General features: G+C 38.4%; 1 protein-coding gene across 2 annotated transcripts in view; it reads left to right on the top strand.

Moving 5' to 3' along the window:
- slc8a1b (solute carrier family 8 member 1b) overlaps window positions 1-25135 on the top strand; it is a 136791-nt gene that overhangs the window by 64780 nt on the left and 46876 nt on the right. Inside the window, exon 5 of one of the 2 annotated variants that reach the window (XM_063490967.1) lies at window positions 24987-25093. In XM_063490967.1, the coding sequence (XP_063347037.1) occupies window positions 24987-25093 (107 nt within the window). Of the gene's footprint in view, window positions 1-24986; window positions 25106-25135 lie in introns of both variants that reach the window. The other variant, XM_063490966.1, reaches the window with a different exon arrangement.

Here is a 25135-nt window from a genome sequence, read left to right as displayed (position 1 = left end):
TTATATGCTTTTACACTAAAGTAAGCTGCAATGGTAAAACTTTGGGATAAGAAAAATAGCCCAAACATTGGGTTTTGAAACTGTAGTACCCATTAGGTCCAGCTAATATCTAAATAAAAGCTGTGACTTGATTTAAAAAAAATTATACATAAGACGTTTTTGACCTCTAAGTCTCAACAGACACTTGATCTTTGTTTTTTCTCTCTTTGTATGTCTGAAATTAATTCTTTTTCTTGACCCCCTGTTTGTATTATGCTTAGTAAACTATCTGCTTTTTTTCTGTCTTTCTCTCACCTCATCTCATATGTCGGATTAGATCACAGACTTTGCGTTGCCTTGACCATCTGTCCCCTGAAACCAGACTCCTTAAGACTTTCAAGCCTTGGACTTTCATCAGCACATTCTTACGCCTTAAAAGATAGATTTTCAGTAGTCTGCTGGAAATGTACTTTTTTAAATTTTTTCGCAGGCCCCCAAAAAAGATAGCAGTATAGTACATGCCATTATATGAACACCAATTACTGCTCTGAGGAAGTAAATAAATATTTTATTCAATTTAATTATGTTTTGTTATTATGAATCATAACAACAGTCAACTCAAGGTGCTTTATATTGTTAAGTAAAGACCCTTTTCGTACCTTCTCTTCATTTTTTTATAAAATGTTTGGAGAAACTAAATCTTCTCTTTTTCTTTTGGAAGCAAATATGACGAGGCGATTTTCTGCCCAGGTATCGACAGTGAACAGTGGCATCGTCCACCAGGCTCAGCTGATTACAGCATCACTGTTATTCAAAAACGATTAAACACACATTTAGCTACAAATTTGTTCTGGATGATTTTTTGCTTCAGTATCGTGAACATGGGCACTGTTTTATAGGTTTAATTTATTGTGTACTATGTCAAAACTGTTCATTTGCATAAGACTATTTTCCAAGCCTGAGTGATAACTGTTAAAACAAAATAGCTGCAACATTTGACAGGATGTCAGTTTATCAGAAGTTTGTCTTTGCTTTGCACTTCAGTTATAGGTTATTTTAAAACTAGACTTCCTATCTTGAAGTGAATGTGGCATACCTGAGCTGATGAAGGCTGATTGATTGTAATAGGTTGTTCATCCTGTTTGGTTTTCATGCTTCCAGCACTGTGATTACTTAATACACATATTAACAGATTACATCAATGGCATGTAATATACATAATGCAGGCTTACTATGTATTACTGTATTAAATCAGGATTTAAAAGAGAAAAAATAAGATATTTTTTTTAAAGAAAAAACTCTTTCTTTCTTTTTTCTTTTGATCTATCTTTGCATCTCCCTTACCTGAGGCAACCTCAAGCCCAACTCTGTAAATGTCAGAGAAAGCAGAGGCTATCAGTCTTGCAGTGGTGTAAATACTGGCTTCTGTTTATCAAAGGTCACACCCAGCTGGGTTCATAGTAAAAAATGATAGACCTCACTGTTTGTGTAACTCCTCTAGTTTATTTAGAACTCACCATTAAAACCTCACAGGTTTGAAACTGAACTGTATTAAGCCTTAAGAGATATTAATGTATATTTGAAACAATATTTGCATTTTCATCTACTGGGGGGTCATTTTATTTACACTTTACATGAAAGTAATTTTAATACAAAGAACAGCCCTTGTTGTTTTAGAAGACTCATGGAATCTTAAGGGTATAGCCTTTCTAAGATGATGATTGAATCTGCTCAGAGGAAATTGAAAAAATAATATCAGTAGCATACTGCCTGAAGAAATCTAAATAAAAGGCAGTTCCTCATTTGCAAATCTAATTTTCGAAATTGTCCCCTACTTTCCCAAATTTACATGAAGCAGCGTCTATCTATGTGCCAACCTGTAATAGCCTGTAATTGCGCAGGTCCCTACGGAGAGGCAGGCAGCCATCATGGCTCTGAATGACAGTCACTTTGAGAGGCTGGAGAAATCTAATAGGCACTTAGAGGCAAAGCCTTGTGTGTGTGTGTGCGTGTGTGTGTTTGTGTGTAAATCCCAAAGGTCTTGTATGATCCAGTAAGTCCAGCTAGGAGGTCATTGATCCTTCACCAATAAAGCCTCAGCAACCAGGGTCACATAATCTGCAATCAATTGTCAACAGAGAATACAGTGTTTTAGACGGGAGCTGGTCTGAGGTGGCCACTAATCTGCAGTCCTTGAGTTCATACAGCAATCCACTTTAAGTTCTCTTGATGGATAGCCATATTTAAGATAGAATTGTGTTCTGCTGCCTCAGTATGAGTATAAATATACATTCACATTTGGCCATTCTGCTTTGAGGACAAGAATGCAGTGCAAGAAAACACAGACCATGTCTGTGTCTCTGTGTGTTAGCCCTGCGACAGACTGGCGACCTGTCCAGGGTGTACCCCGCCTCTCGCCCTATGACAGCTGGGATAGGCTCCAGCACCCCCCGCGACCCTGGAAAGGATAAGCGGAAGCAAATGGATGGAGGTTCATATAGATGCTTTCATTGAATGTTGCAAATTAATATCTAAGCAATCCACGATCTACCACACTGGGAGAACAGCTGTGGTACAGGGTGTGGCAGTCTCAATAATATAAAATCTTGTGCAAAGAATGGAGCATTTCTTGAATGTTCTACTGTCGGTCCACCTTGTTCCATAATAATTATCTGTCAATCAATAACACAATTCCTTTATGCATGCCTTCTTGCCTCTTGTTTCATCTGTGTACATTTATTAACACAGGTTCATGACTCTGCTCCAAAACATCTCAGATTTCTTCTCTGAAACCTCAGCAGTTCTATTCTGAGAGGTGTGCTGACATTGATGCCTTGCTGGATGAACAGAATGCCAATACTATGTGTATGCACATTCATGTTAGTGTAAGTTTTCACTGTATACAATGACTCCAATCCATTAGAACAAGTTGCAACAGTCGGTTTTTGGTGGTTTCTGTTTAAATCTTTAAGTATATAAAAGCATCGCCTGAATACATGGTTGTGGATGTGCCTGAATGTATCTGTAATTGCACAGGCGCAAAGGTTACCCATACTATAAACAGCTCCATCTATATGCTCATGTTCATAAAGGCTGGCTTTATGACTGTGCACTTACTGACCACAGTGCACTGCAGGGTGGACAGTTTGTTCCAAATGTAATTTTCCAGCCAATTAGTAGCATCGTTACATTGTTAATTTCGAAACCCCTCGCAGTGTCTAACTGGTCTGAGAATGGAGATGGATGCTGCTCTTTCTCCCTGCTGGGAATCCACCTGTTCATTTCAACCTACACACTATATGAAAGCAGACTGCTTATGCTTCTCTGTGGCCTGGCTCTTTTTTTTCCCCCAGTGTCATATGTGCTGTGTGAAGCAGGCAGGATAGGACCCAAAAATGCGAGACTCACAAGCAAAGCTGAACTTAAAGGCAGTTTTATTGCCGATTCGCAGATAGCGAGAAAACTGGGAAGACCCTATAGGCAGGCAGAACACACAGCATTGAAGGAGATCGCAATAAGGAACAGAAGGAAATGCAGATGATAACTAGACACAGGGAATCAGGGCAGAGAAGAAACACCTGGGAAACACAGCTGGACATAATCTAACTGATGAGACAGGGGGACCAAAACTGAACATGACGCACACACGTGACTATCAGAATAAAACAGGAAGTACGAGAAACACACAATGAGACAGAAGACTAAGACAAACAACTTGACATGGGAAGCCAATAGCTAGAGACAATAGAGAGAGCCAAGGTGCGAGGGACAAAAGAGAGAGAGGGTGAGAGACAAAGAGAGTGACACCAAACTTGACATTCATAAACACACATGATAGACTATGCACCGGAGACGCAGGGGAGGACATAGCAAGGAGAGACTAAGACAGACTGGATGGGAAACAGAACAAAATTAAACAAGAACTTAGAACTAGAAACATAAAACTGAACATTAGCATCTCAATAACCTGCAAGAAATGAACAAAAGACTAAGCAAACTAAAAAATCTGGGTCAAAGACCCACCCTGTCAAAAATGTAATGTTCAGCTTTCTCATAAACAGCATTGCATAAAAGTGACATTCTGACATTTTTAACACTGAACAATATATCTTGTAAATCCTCCACTGCTGGTGTTTTACTTTTTTTTGTTTGCGTATCCAATCCTTAAGGAAATTTCTGGCTCTTGAACTGCTAAATGATTCACTATGATGACCAGTTAGTCACATTGTTTCATCAAAGTTTCTTGTTGTGGAAATTATGGATAACAGCCATAGTACTCAGTAAAACTCTGGAATCAAGTGATTGTCTTTGGTTTTGTTGCTGCCTAAACACACTTTTCACATTATATTTCTTACTAAAAACGTTTTCCCTACTCATAGGTCAGCAAGTTACCTTTAGACTAAAGATGATAGATTCTTTGATGAGACCTGAGGCAGATAACTTTAGAGTATCATGGGGAGCGTTTCTTACATGTGTATCAATGCTGGTATTAATTTGCTGGTCACTGAGCAATCCTCCTGGCTGTGTTTAGAAATCTTTTTTATTTTGCGAAGTGAAATGGGACAGAAAGTGTTTTCTACAGTCATTGGTGGAAAAGAAGAAGAGTTGAACTCCAGGAGCAGATGGGGTGATAATTATGAAGTTGCTAATGTAAAAGACCAAAGAGGAAACAATTTATCAGTTGGTTACACGGGCACCCTCACGTACACACACAACATAAACCACACAAATTCAGAAATATAGTCCACATAAGCCTTCCTTTAGGGGTTCCTAATTTATTTATTTACCTTTTTTATATTTTGATTTTGCTATTTAGATCCACCTATTTTTTAAATCACCATTCATGTTGCTGCTTGAGCTCATGGATGGTGATAAATGTCTGATTTATGATGAAGGCAGCCTTCATAAACCTGAAGAAAAAAACACAAAAGCAAAAAGCTAGAACAAGAAAAAGTGATGACTAAATGAGAGTATATTAAACTATGATAAGAAATGAACCAGAAACAACAAAACAGAGCCTATAAATTTCTTGCTTCAGATTATTGCTGCAACATAGTTATATTAAATGTTAAAAAAGGATGAGTAGTAAGAGCAGTGACTGCCACATTGTTTTGAAAAGATACATGCTTACAAACAAAAAGAAAACTTGTGTACAGTACTTTCAGGTTTATCTGTCTTAGTGTGACATGATCTGAATCAGCATGGATGCTTCTAGGCAAAACAAGCAATAAGCAAAAACAGCAGTGGGTGGTGTGTGTGTGTGTGTGTGTATACATATGTATGTGTTGTTGTTAGAAAAGTTGCCAAGTCACGAGCTGGTTACCTTCCAGGCAAGGTCAACAACTCTGTATTTCTATCACTGTGCTTCTGTCTGTCTTACACAATAATACGCACACGCACATGCACATTACATAATCACTGTGTACATACATCCTACACATAATCACAGCGACTCAATCTCCTTTTTCTTAGTCTCTTCTTCCAGCACTATTATAAATTATTATATTTTAATTTGTGCAATCTTCAAGCTTAACAAATACAAATAGACAAAATACCATAATTCCATGTAAATAAAACATTAAAGGCAAATCTCAGGATGTGTGGCGACTTAAGACACTTAAGGCATATGCACTTGAGCCCTGAACTCAAAGACATTACCCTATGCAGCTGTTTGAGAACGCAAATGTCCAATGCACTTAAATCAGACATTAAAAGGCCCTTCAACCTGTCAGCCTCTTAGTACAAGGCCCATTTAATGCACCAATGTGCACAGATGTGTGAATGGCACAGCTAATACTCCTGTGAATTCAGTGAGTGTGTGGACAACCTGTGTCCTGCCTCCTGCTTGCTTTGCTCAGTCAGTACTTTCCCCAAAACCAAACAGGGTAAATCTAATAGAGAGAATATGGCTGCAGTGTTTCCTGCTGTGTGCCACGCTGTCAATGTTCCAACTTAATGCCCCAATATTTTCCTTAGTTGTGAAAGGACGTATATATTTAATAAATAGATTTCTAAAATCTGACTGATTTGAAGCATTTCTTTCAGTCGGGTTTCATATTACAAAGCACCACTGAATACCTTACAGTATATGTAAGTCACATTTTAAAATTCTGACAATAAATATTTTTGAAATATGTAAAGGTGCATGTGCCATCTCCAGTGTATTTTGCACATTTGTATGACAGTGAGTACAGTTTGCAGTGGATGTCACTCATACCTTTAGTAGCAAGTAATGGTCCGAGACAGCAGACCCCGATGACTGGCACTGTGTGTGGGTGAGTGTGACCCCTCTGCCAGGCCGGTGTGATTGACATGTGTCCGGTAACATCAGGAAAGGAAGGATTGCTTTGTCAACATGCGCCTGTCACTGTGGCATAACGATGATGTTAGTTAGTCTTGCATGCAAAGTTTTGTGCTTGTTTTGGTGGGAACATTTCCCGGGAGTCCAACACAAAAGTCAGTAAGAAACTTAGGCAACTATTGTGGAAGTTGTACAAAGTTTTATTTCATTTAAAGAAAAAAAGCAAGTCAACCTGTTTTTGTAAACATTACAAACAGTAATGTTATGACAATATAATTAGGAAAACATACAAAATGAAAAAATAAGCATATATAAAAAGTAATTGAAAATGTAGACAGAATACGAAGCAATTAAGCTGGGCTTGGTTCAATACCTAAACATGTTTTAGTTTCCTATTTAGACTCCCAATGAGGGAAAATCTGAAGAAAAGAAAAAAAAAACCCATGAATTTCATGAATTTTGGGCTTTCCACCATTTGTTCTTAGAACTGAAGAATCTTCTCAGATGAGAAGTGAAACATCTTCGAGAAACTTTTCAAGATCCTCAGATTACCATGACCTGGATGACTGAGAACCTACACTGGCCTAAAATGGGGTCAGATTAATCCCATCATATAGTTTTTATCATCCATTTATCCTCAGATTGGTCCTGTACGACTGAATCACAGTTGCATTTTGAAAAATGTATTGCAATGACATGACCTGTCTTACAGCATCCATCCCACTGATGTGCCCTTGAGCAAATAATTTCAGCTTCAGAATGGCAGTCGAATACTCTCACCTTTTCATTGAATTTAATGTAATTTTAGGGTGTGGATTGACTTCAAAAGAATATCAAGCTAACAGTATGGCTATGGTGAAAAATGAAAAGCTGAAACTGAAGTTGATATATTTATTTGCAAGTTACTTTGGTGGATTTACATCAGATTCCTTGTGACTTTTACAAATAAGTTTTTGGAGCCGGGACTGAAGAAAGTCAATAACGATGATTTGATTTTATTTTCGGATCATTTATCAAAATGCTCTGCCTGCTTAGGAAAGCTCAGCCACTCTAATCAATAGAACTTTCCCCGATCGATACAAGAGCTTAATCTATTAGCTGAGGCAGGTGCAGAGGAATAAACTGGTTGTCAGGACTGACCTTTAGTGATGAGAATAAAGCCCAAGCTTCAAGCTGGAATTCACTTTTATTTTTATTGACCATCTTTGTTCATGGTTTTATGCTGAGCAAGCAGTCTTAACAGAGTGATCTAAGAATAGGAAACAGTCAAATGCACTAGAGTTAGATCTCATGTATACAAATCATGCACACTTAAAGGCATATATACTTGCTAACACACATATGTGCAATTGTTGGAAACAACAGTCCTTGTCTGGTTAGTTATAACTGTGAAAAAGTGCAATAGTAACAATCAATCAATATTTAACCTTTGACCTTTGTGAATTTTGAACCCAAAATCACTCTGTGGAGGGGTGTTAATTGTTTAGGTCAGTATATGCAGTATATGTATTGACCACTGAACAAAGATACCACCTGAACTAGTGACTGAACCACCTAGGATATTCAGCATGAATCTTTTCATTTCCATTTGCTTGCTTGGACTTGTTGTCTAACAATCTATAATTTGAAAAAGCCAAGTCATAAAAGATTTCTCACCATGTATGTGTGTGTTTTCTTTTATATTGTAAATGTTACATGTGTCCTGAACTACACTGATTCAGATTGTGTTTCCTCCCCACATGTTTTGTTATATAATTACAATGACACAGTTTCTTGCCTTTGGAGTACCAGTGCAATGGCTTTTAAACATTTGTTTAAAATGTTATTATAGCAATATTAAAATGAGTTGTTTGCTAAGCAATAATTAGTCCATGAAAGTTCAAATTTCCTTTGTGCACATGGATGACTTTGTGCTTTTGTAAAGAACGTGCTGAATAAATTATTCTAATTTTAAATGTCATGTTTGAGAGTCTTGGAATTTATGACAACAAAAGCATGCATGAAGGAAAAAGGTACAAATTATTTTTTTTTAATTGGCGTAAACACCTAATATTATTGGAGCAAAGCTTGTAGTGGCAATAAAGTTCCTGTTAAACCCCCTTTTAGTTTCTATGTTTTGTTTACCTTTCCTTTTCCATTCTATTAATTTATTGTTGTTATTTAGTCATTTTGTAAGCCATCTGTAGCACACTATCTATAGTCTATGTCATGTTTCCGGCAGTGCTACACTCAGTTGAGTCTCAAGGGAAACAACATTGGGAGCTGAGTGGGGTCATCTGCATGTGTATGTGTGTGGATTGAGTGAGGCAAGCGCTTCCTGTTTGTGTAACAGGTTTAAGCCAAAGGACAGACAATGGTGAACAGAATGCAAAACATTTCGATTTGGTAAAGAATGCTTCTTTGTTCTAACAATTTAACCCAAATATCTTGCTTTTAGGGTGTATATATGTTGCTATGACGATAGCTTTCTTTGTGGTGTTTTGCATAGGCTTTCATTTTTTCCCTGCTGGACTCCAGGATGCTGATAAAATATTAAATGTGCCTGCAATTACTGAATTTTGTTAAAACTGTGTTGGATTCTGATTTTTAAAGGCGAAAAACAAATAAAAATATTTTCTGCATTTAGGTTTATTCGTGACAAAGGAGGATGAAACCATCTCAATAGCAAGACAAAATGGGGAAACAGGAAAACTGATGCTAGGAGCTTTAATCTTAAATATCCATCTATCTGAAGATAATGACAGCTCCATCCCTCTTTCAGCTCCCTTCTCATTTAGCAGGAGGCAAAATAGAAAATTAGATGAGGGGTTTATTTTGTTTAGAGGCGATTGTAATCTGGATTGCTCCTGCAAATATGATTGTCTTCAATTCCATTCTTTCTCTTAGTTCCAGAGAGCCAAACATTAAGTTCATCCTGCGATTATCACTGAGAATTCCAAGCTGATATATGGGTCCAGTTTCATAATTGACCTTTCGTCTGATTTGATTTAATATGAATCAAGTCTCCACTACCGGTAAACTGATCAAGACAATATTTACAATAAGTAATTAGCTAACACAATTATTCTCCTCTCAGTGCCATCTATAGAAATCAGACCAGCAGTTCCTGTTCTTCCCTCCGATATCACCTGTGTTTTTACAGTGTGGAGGAAATAGATGATCTATGTGCACCAAGAACCGGGAAGAGCAGGAACATGAATCAGATTTTGCTCGGCATATTTTAAGCTAAAAAGTGAAGCTGGTGATTTGTGTGGCTGACAGACTGATTTCTTAAATGCTGTGCAGGCTGAGGGCGGTATCTGAAGTTTGTGACCTGGTTTGAAACTTAATGTTATACTTAATCTTAATCAGACAAGCTATGAAGGCAAAAGATGTACGATAGATAGATGTTGATCAGCCAGGAGTTGTCCCTTTTCACATCAAGATTTCTATTGTGTGCACATCCTAGATAGCAGAGGTAGGTGATTACCAATAAATTACTAAACGTCTCCTCTCATCTTCTTCATCTCCCTCATGCTCTAAATGTGTCCTCCAGATGAGCAATAGATAAGGCTCATGGTATTTTGCATGCCAGCTTTGGCAGCATGTTAATCATAGTCCAGCATATTGATTCAGTCATGTAGGGCTTATAAAGTGACTTATTATGAATTCACTATTAGGTTTAACACCCAGTCTTCCTCATGCGTGTATTTTAATGTAACAGGAAACTTTTCATCATAGTTTTTTAAGTTTACTTTCTTGGACTGAAAAGTTTTTACTCTGTTTCTTGTGTCCTAGAAAGCTGTGTACTGTTCCTGGAGAGTGCACACTTAACAGACACAAATATTAATTGTTTGTGCGCAAATTACCTCTCCAAAATTAAACTCCTGCGCCCCAGCGGTCCTTGAGGAACCATCTTAGTTCTGTTCACGTCAGTCACAGTGTTGCCATCTTATCTTGTCTGTTTAACGGGCTCCTATCAATTTTTCACTCAGTTTCTTTTTCACTTTACTGTTGTCTTTCAAAATATGTTATATCAGTCATGCAGCAGATGACACTCATCGGTTTATAGCTCACTTGATTTACCTTATGATGCCGTTGTACTGCAGGGGAGACTGACATACTTACATCCTTGTCAATCTCATCCTTTTTGTCATTTCTGTTTTATCTTCGGTCAGTACGACTATATTATCATAAGTTGTGTATATGGGTGTGCGTATAGGTGTTTGTGTGTGTGTGTGCTCTCAAAGATTGTATATGGGTCAGCTATCTGTTTATGTCCTGAAGATGAAGCAGTGTGTGTGTGTGTGTGCACTCATTTACGCCTGCCTGCTGCCAAGCGCCTGACATGTCTGCTGTATCAGATTGCCACAGTGCTCAAGTCTATGTGTGTGTCTGTGTGAATGAAAGCAAAATGCACATGCAGTTTCCCAGATACACTTGTGAAGACTAGCTCAAGGTCGAGTGTGTGTCTGCTTTGGTTTTGTGTTATGTTGTTGTGTGTGTGTGTGTGTGTGTGTGTGTGTGTGTGTGTGTGTGTGTGTGTGTGTGTGTGTGTGTGTGTGTGTGTGTGTGTGTGTGCGCACGACAACTGCGGCCGGTCAGCTAAGCTTCCACTGCGGAAGAGATACATTTGACCTCATCTGACAGCATCAAAGAGCCAAAAACATTCACACAACATTTCTATCAGACTCTTAACAAATTACTGACCTCCGAACTATCTGTTACAGACTAAGATTAGACTCCTGCAGCTCAAACAAGAGTGAAGTGATAACAAGAAGAAAGGCAGACCTACCTTAAAGGCCAAAATATAACATGGAAAAACATTTTTTTTTGTTTACTTCTCCTTCAGTAGGAGATGGTTTGTCTTTAAAATGGAATCGCTGTGAGTTTTCTGACCCTGCCTTATGCTTCTTTTGACATTGACAGGTATAGATTACAAATTTACATTGTATTTCATTAGACCTAAAACATCTGAGACCATAATCTCATTAGGAAAGTGTTTATTGATTCAGAATTTTATACAACTGGACCTCAACCAGGGGTCGCCTCCGGTTGAGGAACAAAGTTGTAAAACCACATTCGTAAATTAAGCTTATTAGTTTGTGGCACATTTTGTGATGAATGATCACTAGCAGCATTTCTGTGTAGGCACACCTTGCTATTTACACATTTGTAACATCTATTTTTTACATGCAGCTTGTCCTGTTTTGCATATGTAATTATATTGAAAGTGGAGGAGAAATTTAAACCAGTGCATTTAAATTATTTCTTCTCTTTTTAAAAAAAAAAAAAAATCAAAGCCATACTTTTTTTTGCCGTTAAATTAAGTTAACTTGACCATTTCCCATCAACACAAGTCAACCATGTTTGGTTAAAAAGGGAAAGAACAGAAACAGAAGGAGCGGAGGAGAGAGGAGAGGCGAGATCTGACTGTAAATTTTCCCTGACTGTCTTCTCCGTGACCTGAACTCCAGGTTCCATGCTGACAGTTGTATACATTCAAACATGTACACACAACCTTATAAGGAGTTGTTGGATATTTCTACCAACTATTTCCATGCCAGAAAATATTTAAATGTGGGGGCCAAGCCTAGACTCATCAAACTATCTTTTTTTAACTGGTTTGGAAATTAATGTCCACATAATAAAAAATTGACATTTTTTATATCACAATTCCTCTCTCTCTTTCTCTCTCAGTGAACACCATGTCATGCCCCTGGGCATCTCAATGCAATTTTTAGTTATTTAAGAAAAGTTCAGAGTAGAGCTGGGCAACTGCTTTATAAGCTATGCCATGCCTGCTTACATAATTCAACCTATATTATCCCACTGTGTAAATTGGAACTGAAAATTGGCTCCTACTAATTGTTGTTTTTTAATTAAACAGCGGGTTTTAAATCTAGATAGATTCATTCCTGTAATAATAATTAAAAGTACCAGGAGAGACAAGGCAACAAAGAAGGCGAAAGCAAAATAAAAGCATCACAGTAACAAGTGTACGAAGCAAAGATACGACACAAAAACAAGAAAGCAGTAAAATAAATGACATTCAAATCAGCGTAGCATCTTTTTTTTTTTTTTTTTTTGAAGTTTATACACTTGGGTCTGTCAGTATTAAAGTCTTTGCAAGTGTTATCTTGAGGCGTGCCAAAAAAGCAGTTTCAATCGACAAAGAGGGAAACAAAGAAATTGGGAAAAGGGAGGGGGAAGCAGGAAGAGTGAAAGAGTTATTGTCATTGAATCATGCCAATAAAGCTTTCTGAAGTGGACTCAGAAACAGAGAGGTGGTGAAGAGGGGAGGTGAATGGGCCTCTTCACTTCATGCCAGTAAAATTCATTTGAAAATTGGAGTGGAAATGAAAGAGATTTGGAGTCTGCGTGTAAGTGGCAGAAAAAGAGGCAGTTATTGCCAACTTGAATAGTGTGCCACTGCTAAACTTAATAAGACAACAAGAAGAGGTAGGTGAGGAAAAGAAGGAACGAAGAGGTTTTGCAGATCTGAGAAACGAGGGGAAATGTCAACGGGAAGAAAAAGAAAAGAGTTTTTTTTTTCTCCCTCAGAAGTTTGTAAAGGAAAATGGCACAGAGCAAGCCGTTAACAGAAAGACAGTGAAGCATACTGTGTGGTTTCCAGCCCTGTGAATAGCACTGCCATTTGCTTTACCCCTGCTGTCTTTTGTGCGGTCAGCCTCAACATCAGCAACCAGTGCATGCTGTTTCCTGGTAGCAAATTAGACCCAAGCATGTACAATGTTTTACAAAATATCTGCTTCAGACAGGAAATGCTAATCAGTGACATCGCTATCGAAATAATTGTTTTTATAATATTGCCGCCACGTCCAAAATCTCTACAGGATACTTTATGATTCGTAGATAAAAAATAAAAGATCATTAAATAAAGGAGGCTTGTTTCATGTAATCATCTTTCAATCAACACTTAATTTATAATTAAGAGTTTAAAATTCTCTATTAAGGCCCAGGAATTACATACTGGGAAAACCTTATTATTGAATTAAATTCAAGGACAACAAGTTAAATTGTGATGACTTGTGTGGTGGGCACATAAAAAATAGGATCAGTTGAAGAAAGAAATATTTTGGTAGTAATACACTTTGTTAAAAGCATATTGGATGGAGCTAATTCCACAGACTGTAGATAAAAGATAGACATAGACACCATACCTGTTTGCAGAGCTGCATTTTGAACCAGAAGTGACCATATTTGAATGAGAAGGTGGAATTATCAGCTTTATTTAGTGGGCTTAAGGATGATGCATTCATAGACTGTATGGCTGCATCACACACACACACAGATATCTAAGTCTACAAATAAAATATTGGAATTTCAGTGAACAGAACTGGAGAGCAGGCTTCTACTCTAATAGTAATTTAACCATTCTAAAAGCCATATCATTTTTCAGAAAACTCCATAGAAAAAAAAACCTCTCTAAAATGCACCAACTGCAATTACAGGGTCAAGAAGTAGATTTCAGTGATTTAAATTAGCTGAAGTATAGCCTAGCAGATAGCTAGCAGCACGCTCGCATAACTTAAAGCTTTAATATGTAATTTAAATCGGTTTTATAAAGCTGTACTGAAGCGGGAGATTAGCTCTAGAGACCCAAAACTTTTTAAAAAAATTTCCAGGCATGTTTATTTCTGTTCTCAAGTTGAGCATTTTCCCATGGGGATTGGCTCTCTTTTGGCATATTCATATTGGCTTCATTTTTCAGCCCTGGAGGTTGCTGTTTGGGAACGTCTGCTAGACTAGGTTATGTTTATAGTTTCTCTAATATGAAGTAGTGGATCCTGCAGTCTCTATACATGCCAATGTCATTCATCTTGTCAAAGCTTACAGATTCAAACAGATTGTTTCTCCTTTTAAATCACTGTTTCAGGTCTCAGTGCAGTGCAGAATGAGGACAGCAAAATGTTGTCAAGCAGCATAGCAGAGATCAGTTTAACTTTGAACAGCTCAAATTCACTTTTAGATAAATATCCATCACAGATCAGTAAATATATAGACTTATACTGCCTGTACACCACTTCATAAAATGAGTTTGATTCTTTTGACATAGTGTGTATTGCAGAAATGTGTTATTTGTATCCCAGGGTTGTCACTGCTCTCTTCTAGTCTGCATAATATTTGTCTGAACTTCCTTCCATACACACACTAAATACATCCCCTAGCTCACTGACTGATCGATTGTGTGTTTGAGGATAACGTGAATGGAAACAGAAAGAAAATCAGTAATTCTGTGGTAAACATATTTAACATAGCCACGTGTGTCAAACAGGCACAGTGGTGAAATGGAAGGAAATAAGAGTCAAATGAATACTGAAGAGTAAAATGGTGCTGTTTGAATACACAAGCTCAAGAGAGAGTGAATCATGAAAGGCATAATTGCGAGAGAGCAAGAAAAGGAGGTGTAATCCTCTACCTATGCAGCACAGATGGAATTAGCTTTACCCTTTTATCACTAACAACCTTAAACCATGTTGGACAGCTATTAATATGTAATCACAGAGGAGAATATAAAGCATCTGGTTATACAAACTATATTCTCCTGTGTGATAAATATGTTAAAGGGAGAGCATTTAAAGACAGAGAATGTGTAACACCTGACCTCTTCATTGCATATTACATATGCAATGTATAAATGTGAAGTGATGTCTGATTCTTTTTATATATATATATATATATATATATATATATATATAGCTTCACTTTTTCCATAAAGATCTGATTGTGATTAGATTCCCTTGTGGCAGCGATGTACATCAATATTAGAAGTCCATATCTTTATGCTGTGAGGGTGTTGTGGTGATGCTTTCTGTCCTTAGAGGGGTTTTTTACAATGTAAAGGTAGAAGCTGTCTTTGAAAAGGGAAATGCCAGTGATAGCGGTAATGGAGACCACGGGATCAGGGTTAGAGTTTTGTATGAGATGTATAAGGAGATAAAGTGATCAAAACAAGTGAATAAGATAGCTATTGAACTAGCAGATGTATTGAACTTTCTAAATATTGTAAAAATTCTAAAGATGATAAATTGAAAGTGGACTTAACCATACCTGTTTTGGAGCCTTCAATTTGTTATTTTTTACCTCTTCAGTCTTGTTCTATTGAAACTGGATGTGATGTTGGATCTTATTAGCTAAGCTACTAGCTTAAATTAATCTAAATCCTAGGTTTAAATGCTCCTTTAAAAAAAATCATTAATTTAAAAATATCCACGGCAAACTTTCAAATATGTTGATCTTGTAGGTAAGAAAGAAACACAGAGGGAGAGGCAGAGGGACCATGAAGTGAAACATGACACCAAAGAAAATGAAACGATCTCTATTCAGTCTTTTGATGAAAACATTCACTTCATGGTTTTCCCCAGTGAAATCATCAGCCCAGTGTTTTGACACCTGTGTCTTGTTGTGTGAGGAAATAGATAAGGAATGAGATCCCCCACGACAAGTGCTGTTGTGTCAGTGTAGGTGAAGGTTTTCACATCTGACTTAAAAAAAAAACTATAAAAAATAAAAAAAACTAAACTTTGAATGTACTGAAACTCTGCAAGGCTGTGTCACTCTGGGAGATTGGGAGAGAGCAATGAAAAGATAAACTTGTGTTTCCCTGCTGTTTTAAATGAATATGAAGATTTTCAATCGCTAAATATTTTACCTATTCCATCATCTTCAGATTACACCGATACACCATATCAGTTCCCTTGAACCTTCTTTAATAAAGCCTCCACAGATATAATGCATTGCAGCTAGAATATGATGCAAGAATGTTTCTTAGCCTTTGGCTGGATCATTGCATTTTACACCTTTTTGACCTCCCCTTTTTTACATTTTTGCAATGCTTTTTCAAGCTAGCGTACCACTTCAGTTAGCAATATACATCTGCTCAAACTGACATACTGTGTATGTTGCTATAAGTTGTTCATAATAATACAATTATGTTACAAATTAGACTTGAAGTTAGAACATGAAAGGTGTAAATAAATGTTACAACATTTAAAAAAAGCCTATGATAGATTTGAGGCTCAGAGCACGAGCTTGCTAACTATGGGCTAAACAAATGCTCCTTGTACTGCAGGCAGTCTACAATTACATCAAGGCACAGTTGGTTGAAGGGAGATGTTTTCACTGCCACAACTGTGGCTTGTGGCTGCAGAGGCTCTTCAGTCCACTTGACTCTGCGTCACTCTCCATCAGTGCTGATCCCAGCATGCAGCTTAAAGCTCATAAAGCCCTGGAAACGATGGAGCACTGCAGCCTAGTTGGCCGCATCAGCTGATTAGCATTCATATCCTCTCCTGCTCTTTTTCTGCTTCCATCGAACTCACTTACACACACGCACATACACACATACACATGCTGTGTGGCTGTCTCTGTACCCTATCTCATTATGTATGGTTTGTTCCTAGATACTGAGCATGATGTATGCCCTATATTTACATTTTACTGTTCTGTGGCCTACCCATCTGTCACTCCTTCTCCTATGCTTCACTTTAACTATTTTATCAGTCTAATTGCATTTATAATTTGCAGTTTGTGTGTATGTGTATGCACATGTGAGTGCGTTTAGTACTTTGCTGAACTCAGCATCTTAAAGTAATCTCTTACTTAATTCTGACTGGAATGGTTAAAGGTACCATTAGTTAGTTTCTCCACATCGTGCCCATTTTCTCACTTTCTTTCGCTCTCGCTCTCTCTCTCTCTCTCTCTTTCTGTCTTCTTCTCTATCTGGTCTCAGAAAAAAAACACACCTATCGAAAAGTAAAGAAATAGTTGGATATAAGTGACATACATGCGCACACACCCAGACACCGTTTCATTTCCATCAGTGTAGTGGGCAGTATCTTTAAATGCTCTGATTTCTGGGAAACCAATCCTTACGCTAAAGCTGTCTTTACCCATAACTGTAAGGATTTACATTACGTAAACTTATTTTTTGACATTAAAGGGAAGCACGTTTCAACACTGCAAAACGCAAACAGATGTCCATCCCAGTAAGATAAATAAATATACACACATATAAACACACTAGTATGTACATGTTTTTTTTAATCAGATGTAAGCTCTTTAAAAACATTTCCTCTGAGAATCTGTGTGTGCGTGCGTGCGTGCGTGCGTGCGTGCGTGCGTGTGCGTGTGCGTGTGTGCGTGTGTGTGTGTGTGTGTGTGTGTGTGTGTGTGTGTGTGTTCATCAGGGAGTCCCGTGGATTTTCCCAGCTCCTTATTTGGCCAGCAAGATATACTGCAGATAGGAATGAAGGGGGAGTGAGATAGCCAAACAGAGTGTGGAGAGAAATAGAGAGAAGATAGGGAAACTCCCTGTGATGATAGAAAGTAGCTTAAATGACACAAGGGGAGGAGGGTCTGACGCAAATACAAACACACACACACACACCTACACAGTTCTAGCTGACTCTGGAAGATGTAAAAGTTTTCAAAGGAATGATAAACTTTTTGATAAACTCTTCCTCTAAGCATTTGAGGGATTGGCTATAACCAACCAGCCAGTCATACTCAAGCCAGGATTTTTTTCTTTGTATGTCACAACTCTCATCTAGAATTACAACCACTTATTTTCAGAAGACCACACTGAGAAACAGGCTAAATGTTTCACGGCAAGTAAGCTTCCCCAAAAATGCAGATAAACAAGTTAGCAAATTGAATGAAAACTGCAAATAACAAAATGTGCAGATTACATCTGTGACCTGCAGGCTAACAGTATATACATGGCACAACTGTGTAATCAAAAGCATCAGTGAACACATTAAATGAGAGGCTCTTTTTCTTAGCCAGTAATAAATAACGTTAAAACAAAAACGTCATATAGTCAGATGGGCAGATAGGCAGTCAGATGAACTGGAAACCCTATAGTCCACAAGGAACTAACTGCAACCTTATCGCAGGTGTGTTTGTGTAACCTTTTTTGTATCCATTAGCCTCTATGCACTCTGGATTACACGTATTAGTGAGCAGAGTGGGTCTTATTAGAGAAGGCATGGCTGATCGCTGTCAGCTTATTGTTGTAGTTTCCCACAGAGGCCAGCACCATTATCAGCTTTGTCTTATAAAAACACTGCATGCAGACGGTACACACCAACACAGACCTCCTTTCTTGTGTAAAGTGGCATCACCAATACTCTTCCTTATAAAATTACTGCCAGTGTCAAATTCTAATTTATGCAAGTGCAGACATCAATATATACACTTGTTCTTTGTATGTTACATAATGACTCTTAATGCAAAAGTGAAATCAGCTCAAACTAAAATAAATGCACACACATACATACAAGCTGACACACAGATACATATCACGTACACTTATATACACACACAAACACACACACTTGCCTCTTTTGTTTAGTCTGTGACCAAAGTCCACCCACCAGCAATCTGTTCCACACAAACAAACCAGTTCACAGTCTAAAAAGCTAGTTCTTTACACACAAGCACATGTACACACACACCACACTCAACTCCTACTTTTTCAAACTCACTTTTAAACAGTTTGGGCAAAAGATAGGCAGGCAAACCTGTACACAAACAAACACATGCTCACATGTTGGCTGTAAACACTCAGCTATGTCATTTTCTTTAAAAGCACTTGAAGTGATTAGGGTTTTAATCACAACTTTCGGCACAAACAGAGATAAACATGCGGGCTTGTTCCATCATGGTGATGTTATTTGGACTTGGTTGTCCTCTGCCCTCCTTTTTCCAGCTGTTCATTTCACACACACACACACACACACACACACACACACACACACACACACACACACACCAACCGAGCAGCAGAACTTCCCCCCTCAAACTTAAAATAAAATGGTGGTTCCTCAAATTTTCCAATCCAAATACGTCGCTAAGGCAGGTTGCTGAGGAGAAGGGAGTAACCCGCGCTAATGCCTGTTGTGCTCTACGACTTCCTGTGTGCATGTATGGGGGATGTTGATGTGTGAGGCTACTGAAAATGCTGTGCTAGTGTCACATACGTGCCCTATAATATAAATATATTTTAGGCTAAACACACATCTGTAACTGGATAGAAAATCAAAAGACCACTGAGCTACATAGACTTTAAGACATATTTAATTTGTACCCTCATTCTGGTGATCCAATTAGATGGTGAAAAGTTAAAGCTTAGAGCAATTACTCATATTTGTAAGGGAAAAAAAGAGATAGATGTCTCCCTTGTTCTGTTTCCGATATGGTAACTAAGTGTCTTCTCTACTATTGTCAAACTGTCCAAACTCAATGAGCACCAGAGACTAGAACCTACAAAATCATTGTGGAAAATGAAACCAAACAGGAATATCTTGGATCACCACAAAGGAAAAATGAGGGGGAGATTCTATTTTGGTACATTGAGGTCACCCAGTGCCAAAGGTATGTGTTTGTAGTTTATGTGACTCAGGTCAGTTGTTTTTGAGCAATTTTTTGTCTGTTTAATTTGTTGTTTTATCTGTTTGGCTATTTCATGATGAGTTCTGATGTTATACCAGCATGGACAGAAATCCGATGTATGAAAGGCTATGAGGTGAAACGTGGAAGGAATAAAGGGGGAAAAGGAGGAATGGTGGAGTGTTGGAGAAGCAGTGGAGTAGAGATCACAGCTGCTCAGATGTTCCCTTAGTTTATCATACGCTTTAGCAAAGTCAGATGGAGGACGTCTCTGTGGAAATACACAGATGTACACACATTGTATTCCCTGGAGTAATGTGTGTGCCTGAGCTTATGTGCATGTGTGTGTGAATTTTTGTATTCCTGCAGCCGAAATTTAGTGTGCTCATGCATGGGTGTGAAAGTGTGCTAGTGCGATACATTTGTGAATGCTGCCATGCAAGTGTGATACCACCTCTGTCTGAGTGAGTGTGTGCTGTGGTTTCCCTATACCTGTGGGGACTAATATGACTTTTAATACTCCTTTGGAAAGGGGAGGGGAGTCTTCTTTTTGACACTTGCCTAATGTTAGTGTTTGATTAGGTGAAGCTAAAAGACTATAGAGTGCACAACTTAAATGAGTTTGCACATGTTTATATGAAAACCATAAACTGTACATTTGATATGTGACTATCATTTTTAGAGCACTTTTTTCCCCTATAGTAATCCACAGGCACAAACACACCTTTGTTCACATCAGCTTTATTTTATATTATATTATATAGGAAGAGGCAAAGAGGCACTAGTTACTACAAACAGTGTAGGCTATCAAAGTCCCTCTCACACATGTGCACACAGACAGAGGAACACAAATCAGTGTAGTGTGGGAGCCCGTCCTCATCCTCAGGGTGTCAAATACTACAGTTTTGTAAAACCTGCTGGCATCTCAGAGATTCACACAAGGTTGGTACTTGTCATATATATTGAATTCACCCTTTAGCTACAATCTTTCAAAATGCAGGGTCGATTTTGAACGGGGATACCTTGAACCAAACCATGTTCCCAAACCTCACCATGTAAGATTTGGTATCTAAACTTGACCAGACAGCAAAGGAAAACAGAGTGCAAAACACTAAATGGGTCACTTAGTAGCTTGGTAGCCTGGTTGGGTAACAGCAGCTAAAGTCACATTCTGCCCTCTGTGTCCTTATGAGGGCTTCTCTACTTCTTCAAACTTCCAGCTCCCGGTGTCCATTATTACCAGCCCCACTGACAAAACTGCAGTTTTTTTTAAACAGCCTGGGAATGACAAAATATTGAGTGTATGTTAAGTATGTGGCCTTTTTCTAAAATGCACTCACTTGTCATGACAAACACAAAGACACACACACATGCACACACGCATGCACACACACACACACACACACACACATTATTGGTCTGGAAACAATCTTCTCCACCCCTGTTGGTTACCCAAACATGTTGTCACCATGGCAACCAAACAGCGTGCCGTATAGCCAGGATGATTGGATAGGAGATGAAGGTGCTGATGATAAATCCACTACATTATTAATCAATTATATCTGCGCTGATGCACTGTCTGGATATGCTTGTTTGTCATGGTTATGTAAAGACATACATAGAGTGTGTGTGTGTGTGTGTGTGTGTGTGTGTGTGTGTGTGTGTGTGTGTGTGTGTGTGTGTGTGTGTGTGTGTGTGTGTGTGTGTTTCCAGTAAGCTGGTCATCTCTTTGCCAGTTTCAACAGAAAAGTCGTCATTCTCAAACTTTGCAGAAGAAAAGCCTGAATCAAAAACGTTTCATTTCAGTCTTTAGTATATATTCATATATTCACATATATATTCACGCGAGCTGTCACTGATAGAATGTTTTACAAAGGCACTGACAGATGAGGGTAATAATACAAAACATTTGTCCTGTGCCTGCTGCTTTTGTTTTTTAGGGGAAAATGGAGCCCAGATCCCTATTCACATGAGACCGCTTTTGTTCTGGGTCCCTCTGTGATTTGTGTTAATTTCAGAGTTCTGTGCTCTAAATCCTGTGCAAATCTGCCAACATAAAAAAGGAAAAAAAACATGCTTAAAATATGGGTCACACAAAATTGTTAATTGCTTTCAAAAGGAATTAAAATTACAAAACTGTTATTGGCTCTCAAAGTTGGTTACTCTTGAGTAAAACCTGACAATAGTGTCAGTCCAGATGGTGTAATTGTAAATTCATAGGAAGTAGAAACAGAATTTATTCACAAGGGGAAAGTAAACATAACCTGTCTCCACGCTATCATTTGGGAGTGGCAAGTGTCTTGTTCAAGGGTTCCACCTTGAGGCAGCTGTTCCAGCTGTTGTGCGAATGTTAGCTGGCAGCCTGTGGATGAGATCTTCTCCATCCCAGAGGGTGGAGACTGCTCTCCATCTGCAGTTATAGGACAGTGATAAATGGACTAATCGCTCTAGTGTAATAAGTTAACCTCTGACATTTGCATGTGTGTGTGTTGGTGTTCTCAATTGTTTAATGAAATGACTTTCACTGCGTTTGTATATGTAATACAATGATTAACCCCTGGCATTCCTGTGTATAATTAAATTATTATCAGAGCTGCTGTGTGTATTCAGTCATAAAAGAGGTGTGCTGTGGATGCTAAGGCTGTCAGTCCTGAAAACTATAAGTTAGATAAGTGTGGGGCATTTGTAAAATGGTAAATGGTAAATGGCCTGCATTTGTATAGCGCTTTACTCAGTCTCTAAGGACCCCAAAGCGCTTTACACTACATTCAGTCATTCACCCATTCACACACACATTCACACACTGGCGATGGCAAGCTACATTGTAGCCACAGCTGCCCTGGGGCGCACTGACAGAGGCGAGGGTAATTTGTAATTACCAGGCCGTTATCATTTTATGCTGCTATATATTTCTGATCAACTAAATTTAAGAAGTAAATATGAACTAGTTTAGTTTAGTCTTTGGGCCTTTTTATGTGGAGTTTGCATCTTTTCCCTGTGTTTTGTGTGGGATCTCTCTGGCTACTCCAGGCTACCTAACTCCAGCAGCATTCATGTTAGGTTAACTGGAGATTCTAAGCTGGTTGTAGGTGTGAATGTGCAAGTATCAATGGTTGTCAGTCTCTGTGTGTCAGCCATGCAATAGATGGCGACCAGTATGTACCCTGTCTCATGTCCAGTAACACCTGAGATGGGCTTCAGCTCCTCTATCACCCTGAATTGGATAAGTAGAATGAAATGGATGGATAATGATATAATCATATAATAATCATTATGCAAAATGAATACTTTCACTTACACCTCAATTGCAAGTCTTTATTACAAAGTAACAAATTCCTCTGCTAACTTACACTTAATTACTGTGTAATCTAACTGCATAAATTCCCCAGCATTACCTGAATTCAATTTCTTGCCTTTCCAAGTACAATGACATGACTTTTCAGTACAGCAAGAACACATACTGTACTGTACTGTAGAAATACAGTGTAGTACTGCTATTATTGTTTTTCTCTCAAAAGCATCATTATTTACTTTAGTCTACTGTAAATAGAATAACAGTGCAATGCAAAATTTTATAAAATACTAATTCTGTTGTATGGTATTACTCCTTAAGCGCTTTTCTGAATATTTCTTGTTCTGATGTTAGAGACTGACACATGTTTCTATTTGAAAGTTGTTATATGCACTGTCATACACCTTTTACTTTTCACATGGCTGCTCAGTGGTGAGAGAGGGGGGGATTCAAATTCTGCTAACACGGTGTTTGCTGACGATTCCACATTGGTTGCAGGTCTGCGATGAGAGATAACGCTTATATAAGCTGGTGTGTTCATGTTCCCATTTCTCACGCTATAGGGCAGATTTTGAGCTGTCTTTGTTATTGCCTGTAGTGGATTTGGATTAGAATATGGGTTTTGTTCCAGACTGGAAACACAAGATAAACACACTCATAAGCATATGTCCAGAGGCACTCAGTCACACAGCACACAAATGCTACATTCACCGCACCCCACTCTGTAGCACTGTGACCTGGAATATTAGCTGCCATGCCAAATGCGATCAAGGCCAACTCCCACAATAAATACACAGATACACACACACTCTCCAGAATTGCTGGTATACTTTATTGGTGGAAATCCATTTTCAAAGAAAGAAATCCCTGCCTTGTCTTTGTTCTTCGACAAAACACTGTTACAATTTGTGTTGCTTGTAATTTAGATGGAGACCAACAGTGGAATAAAACTCTCGGTGCTGGTTTTTTGTGTTAAATCTCAGCCAGTTGCAGAACTTTGAGACTTTGAGAGAGAAAGATGGTTATTTTGCTCGTGCTATTTTAGTCGTGGCGTGTCAGCATGTTTGTTGTTCACACTGTACTAATTTCTAGCCAGTTTCTCTTGTCTTAAATTGCAAGGCACAGCTAATCTTGACCTCATCTTGTTGAAAGCATTAATTGAAGGTGATGAATAATGCTGCAGAGATCTTTCTGTTCTAGTGCCTTAGATATGTCTAATTAAAAAATGTGCTGAATTTCTACACTTTAAATAGAGCTAGAACCACAAATGCTTGTCTGCTATAGCATATGCCTGTAGCATTCTTAATTTTATGTAGGCTGGATATCCCAGCCTTTAACATCAGATACAACACATTTTCATGGAATTTGAATTGTTAAGTTTGCTTAAGTTTCCCACAGTCATCAAGGTTTAAAGGAAATACTTGTTTAATGTAAATTGGCATGAGGTGGAAATAAAAAGTGCATTGTCAACATTGCATCCCAAAAGTTGACTGATTGCATTTGACAAATTCATCATCATGTCTCACGATTGCTCATTCACCAAACTGACTAGTAGAGTTGATAAACTCTCCAGCTGCTGCCACAGTTCGTTTAGCCGGTAGCATTCAAGATTGTTTTTCTCTATACTGAAGGGGCCTGATATCATGGTGGATTGAAAGATTGAACTGAGCTTTGATCAGGCTGGCAGAGTAAAGAGTATATCAGTTTGATCATTCCAGACGGATGTGAGCTGCTCCAATAACATAATAATAAGGATTAGTCTGACATCCAGAGGAAATATGCAAACTTTCCGTAGTTTTAAAAGCAAAAGAACAACCTTCAGATCCGTCCATGTGAAAATATTATGTAACTTGATAACTGGACGTGTATCTGTGGGAAAGTCGAGTACTGCTCTTTTCTGTTTCCTCTTGGTTTTCCAGTTTCCAGCCTGTCCTTTCCTCACTTTTCTGCCTTCTCTTCTTCTCTCCTCCTTTTTTCCCCTCCTCCCTCCCCCTTCCTCCTCCCCCTCCTTCTCTTCAGCAAAACCATCAAGGTGAAAATAATTGACGACGAGGAGTATGAGAAGAACAAAACGTTCTACATAGAGATTGGGGAGCCTCGCCTGGTGGAGAGCAATGACACCAAAGGTCAGGAAGAGGGTGAGCCTCGTGATCCTGCGAATAGTGAAA

Source organism: Pelmatolapia mariae, linkage group LG13 (assembly GCF_036321145.2).
Source record: "Pelmatolapia mariae isolate MD_Pm_ZW linkage group LG13, Pm_UMD_F_2, whole genome shotgun sequence".
Lineage (NCBI taxonomy): Eukaryota > Metazoa > Chordata > Actinopteri > Cichliformes > Cichlidae > Pelmatolapia > Pelmatolapia mariae.
Note: the sequence above shows the minus strand (reverse complement) of the source record. Positions and strands in the feature narration are given on the sequence as shown.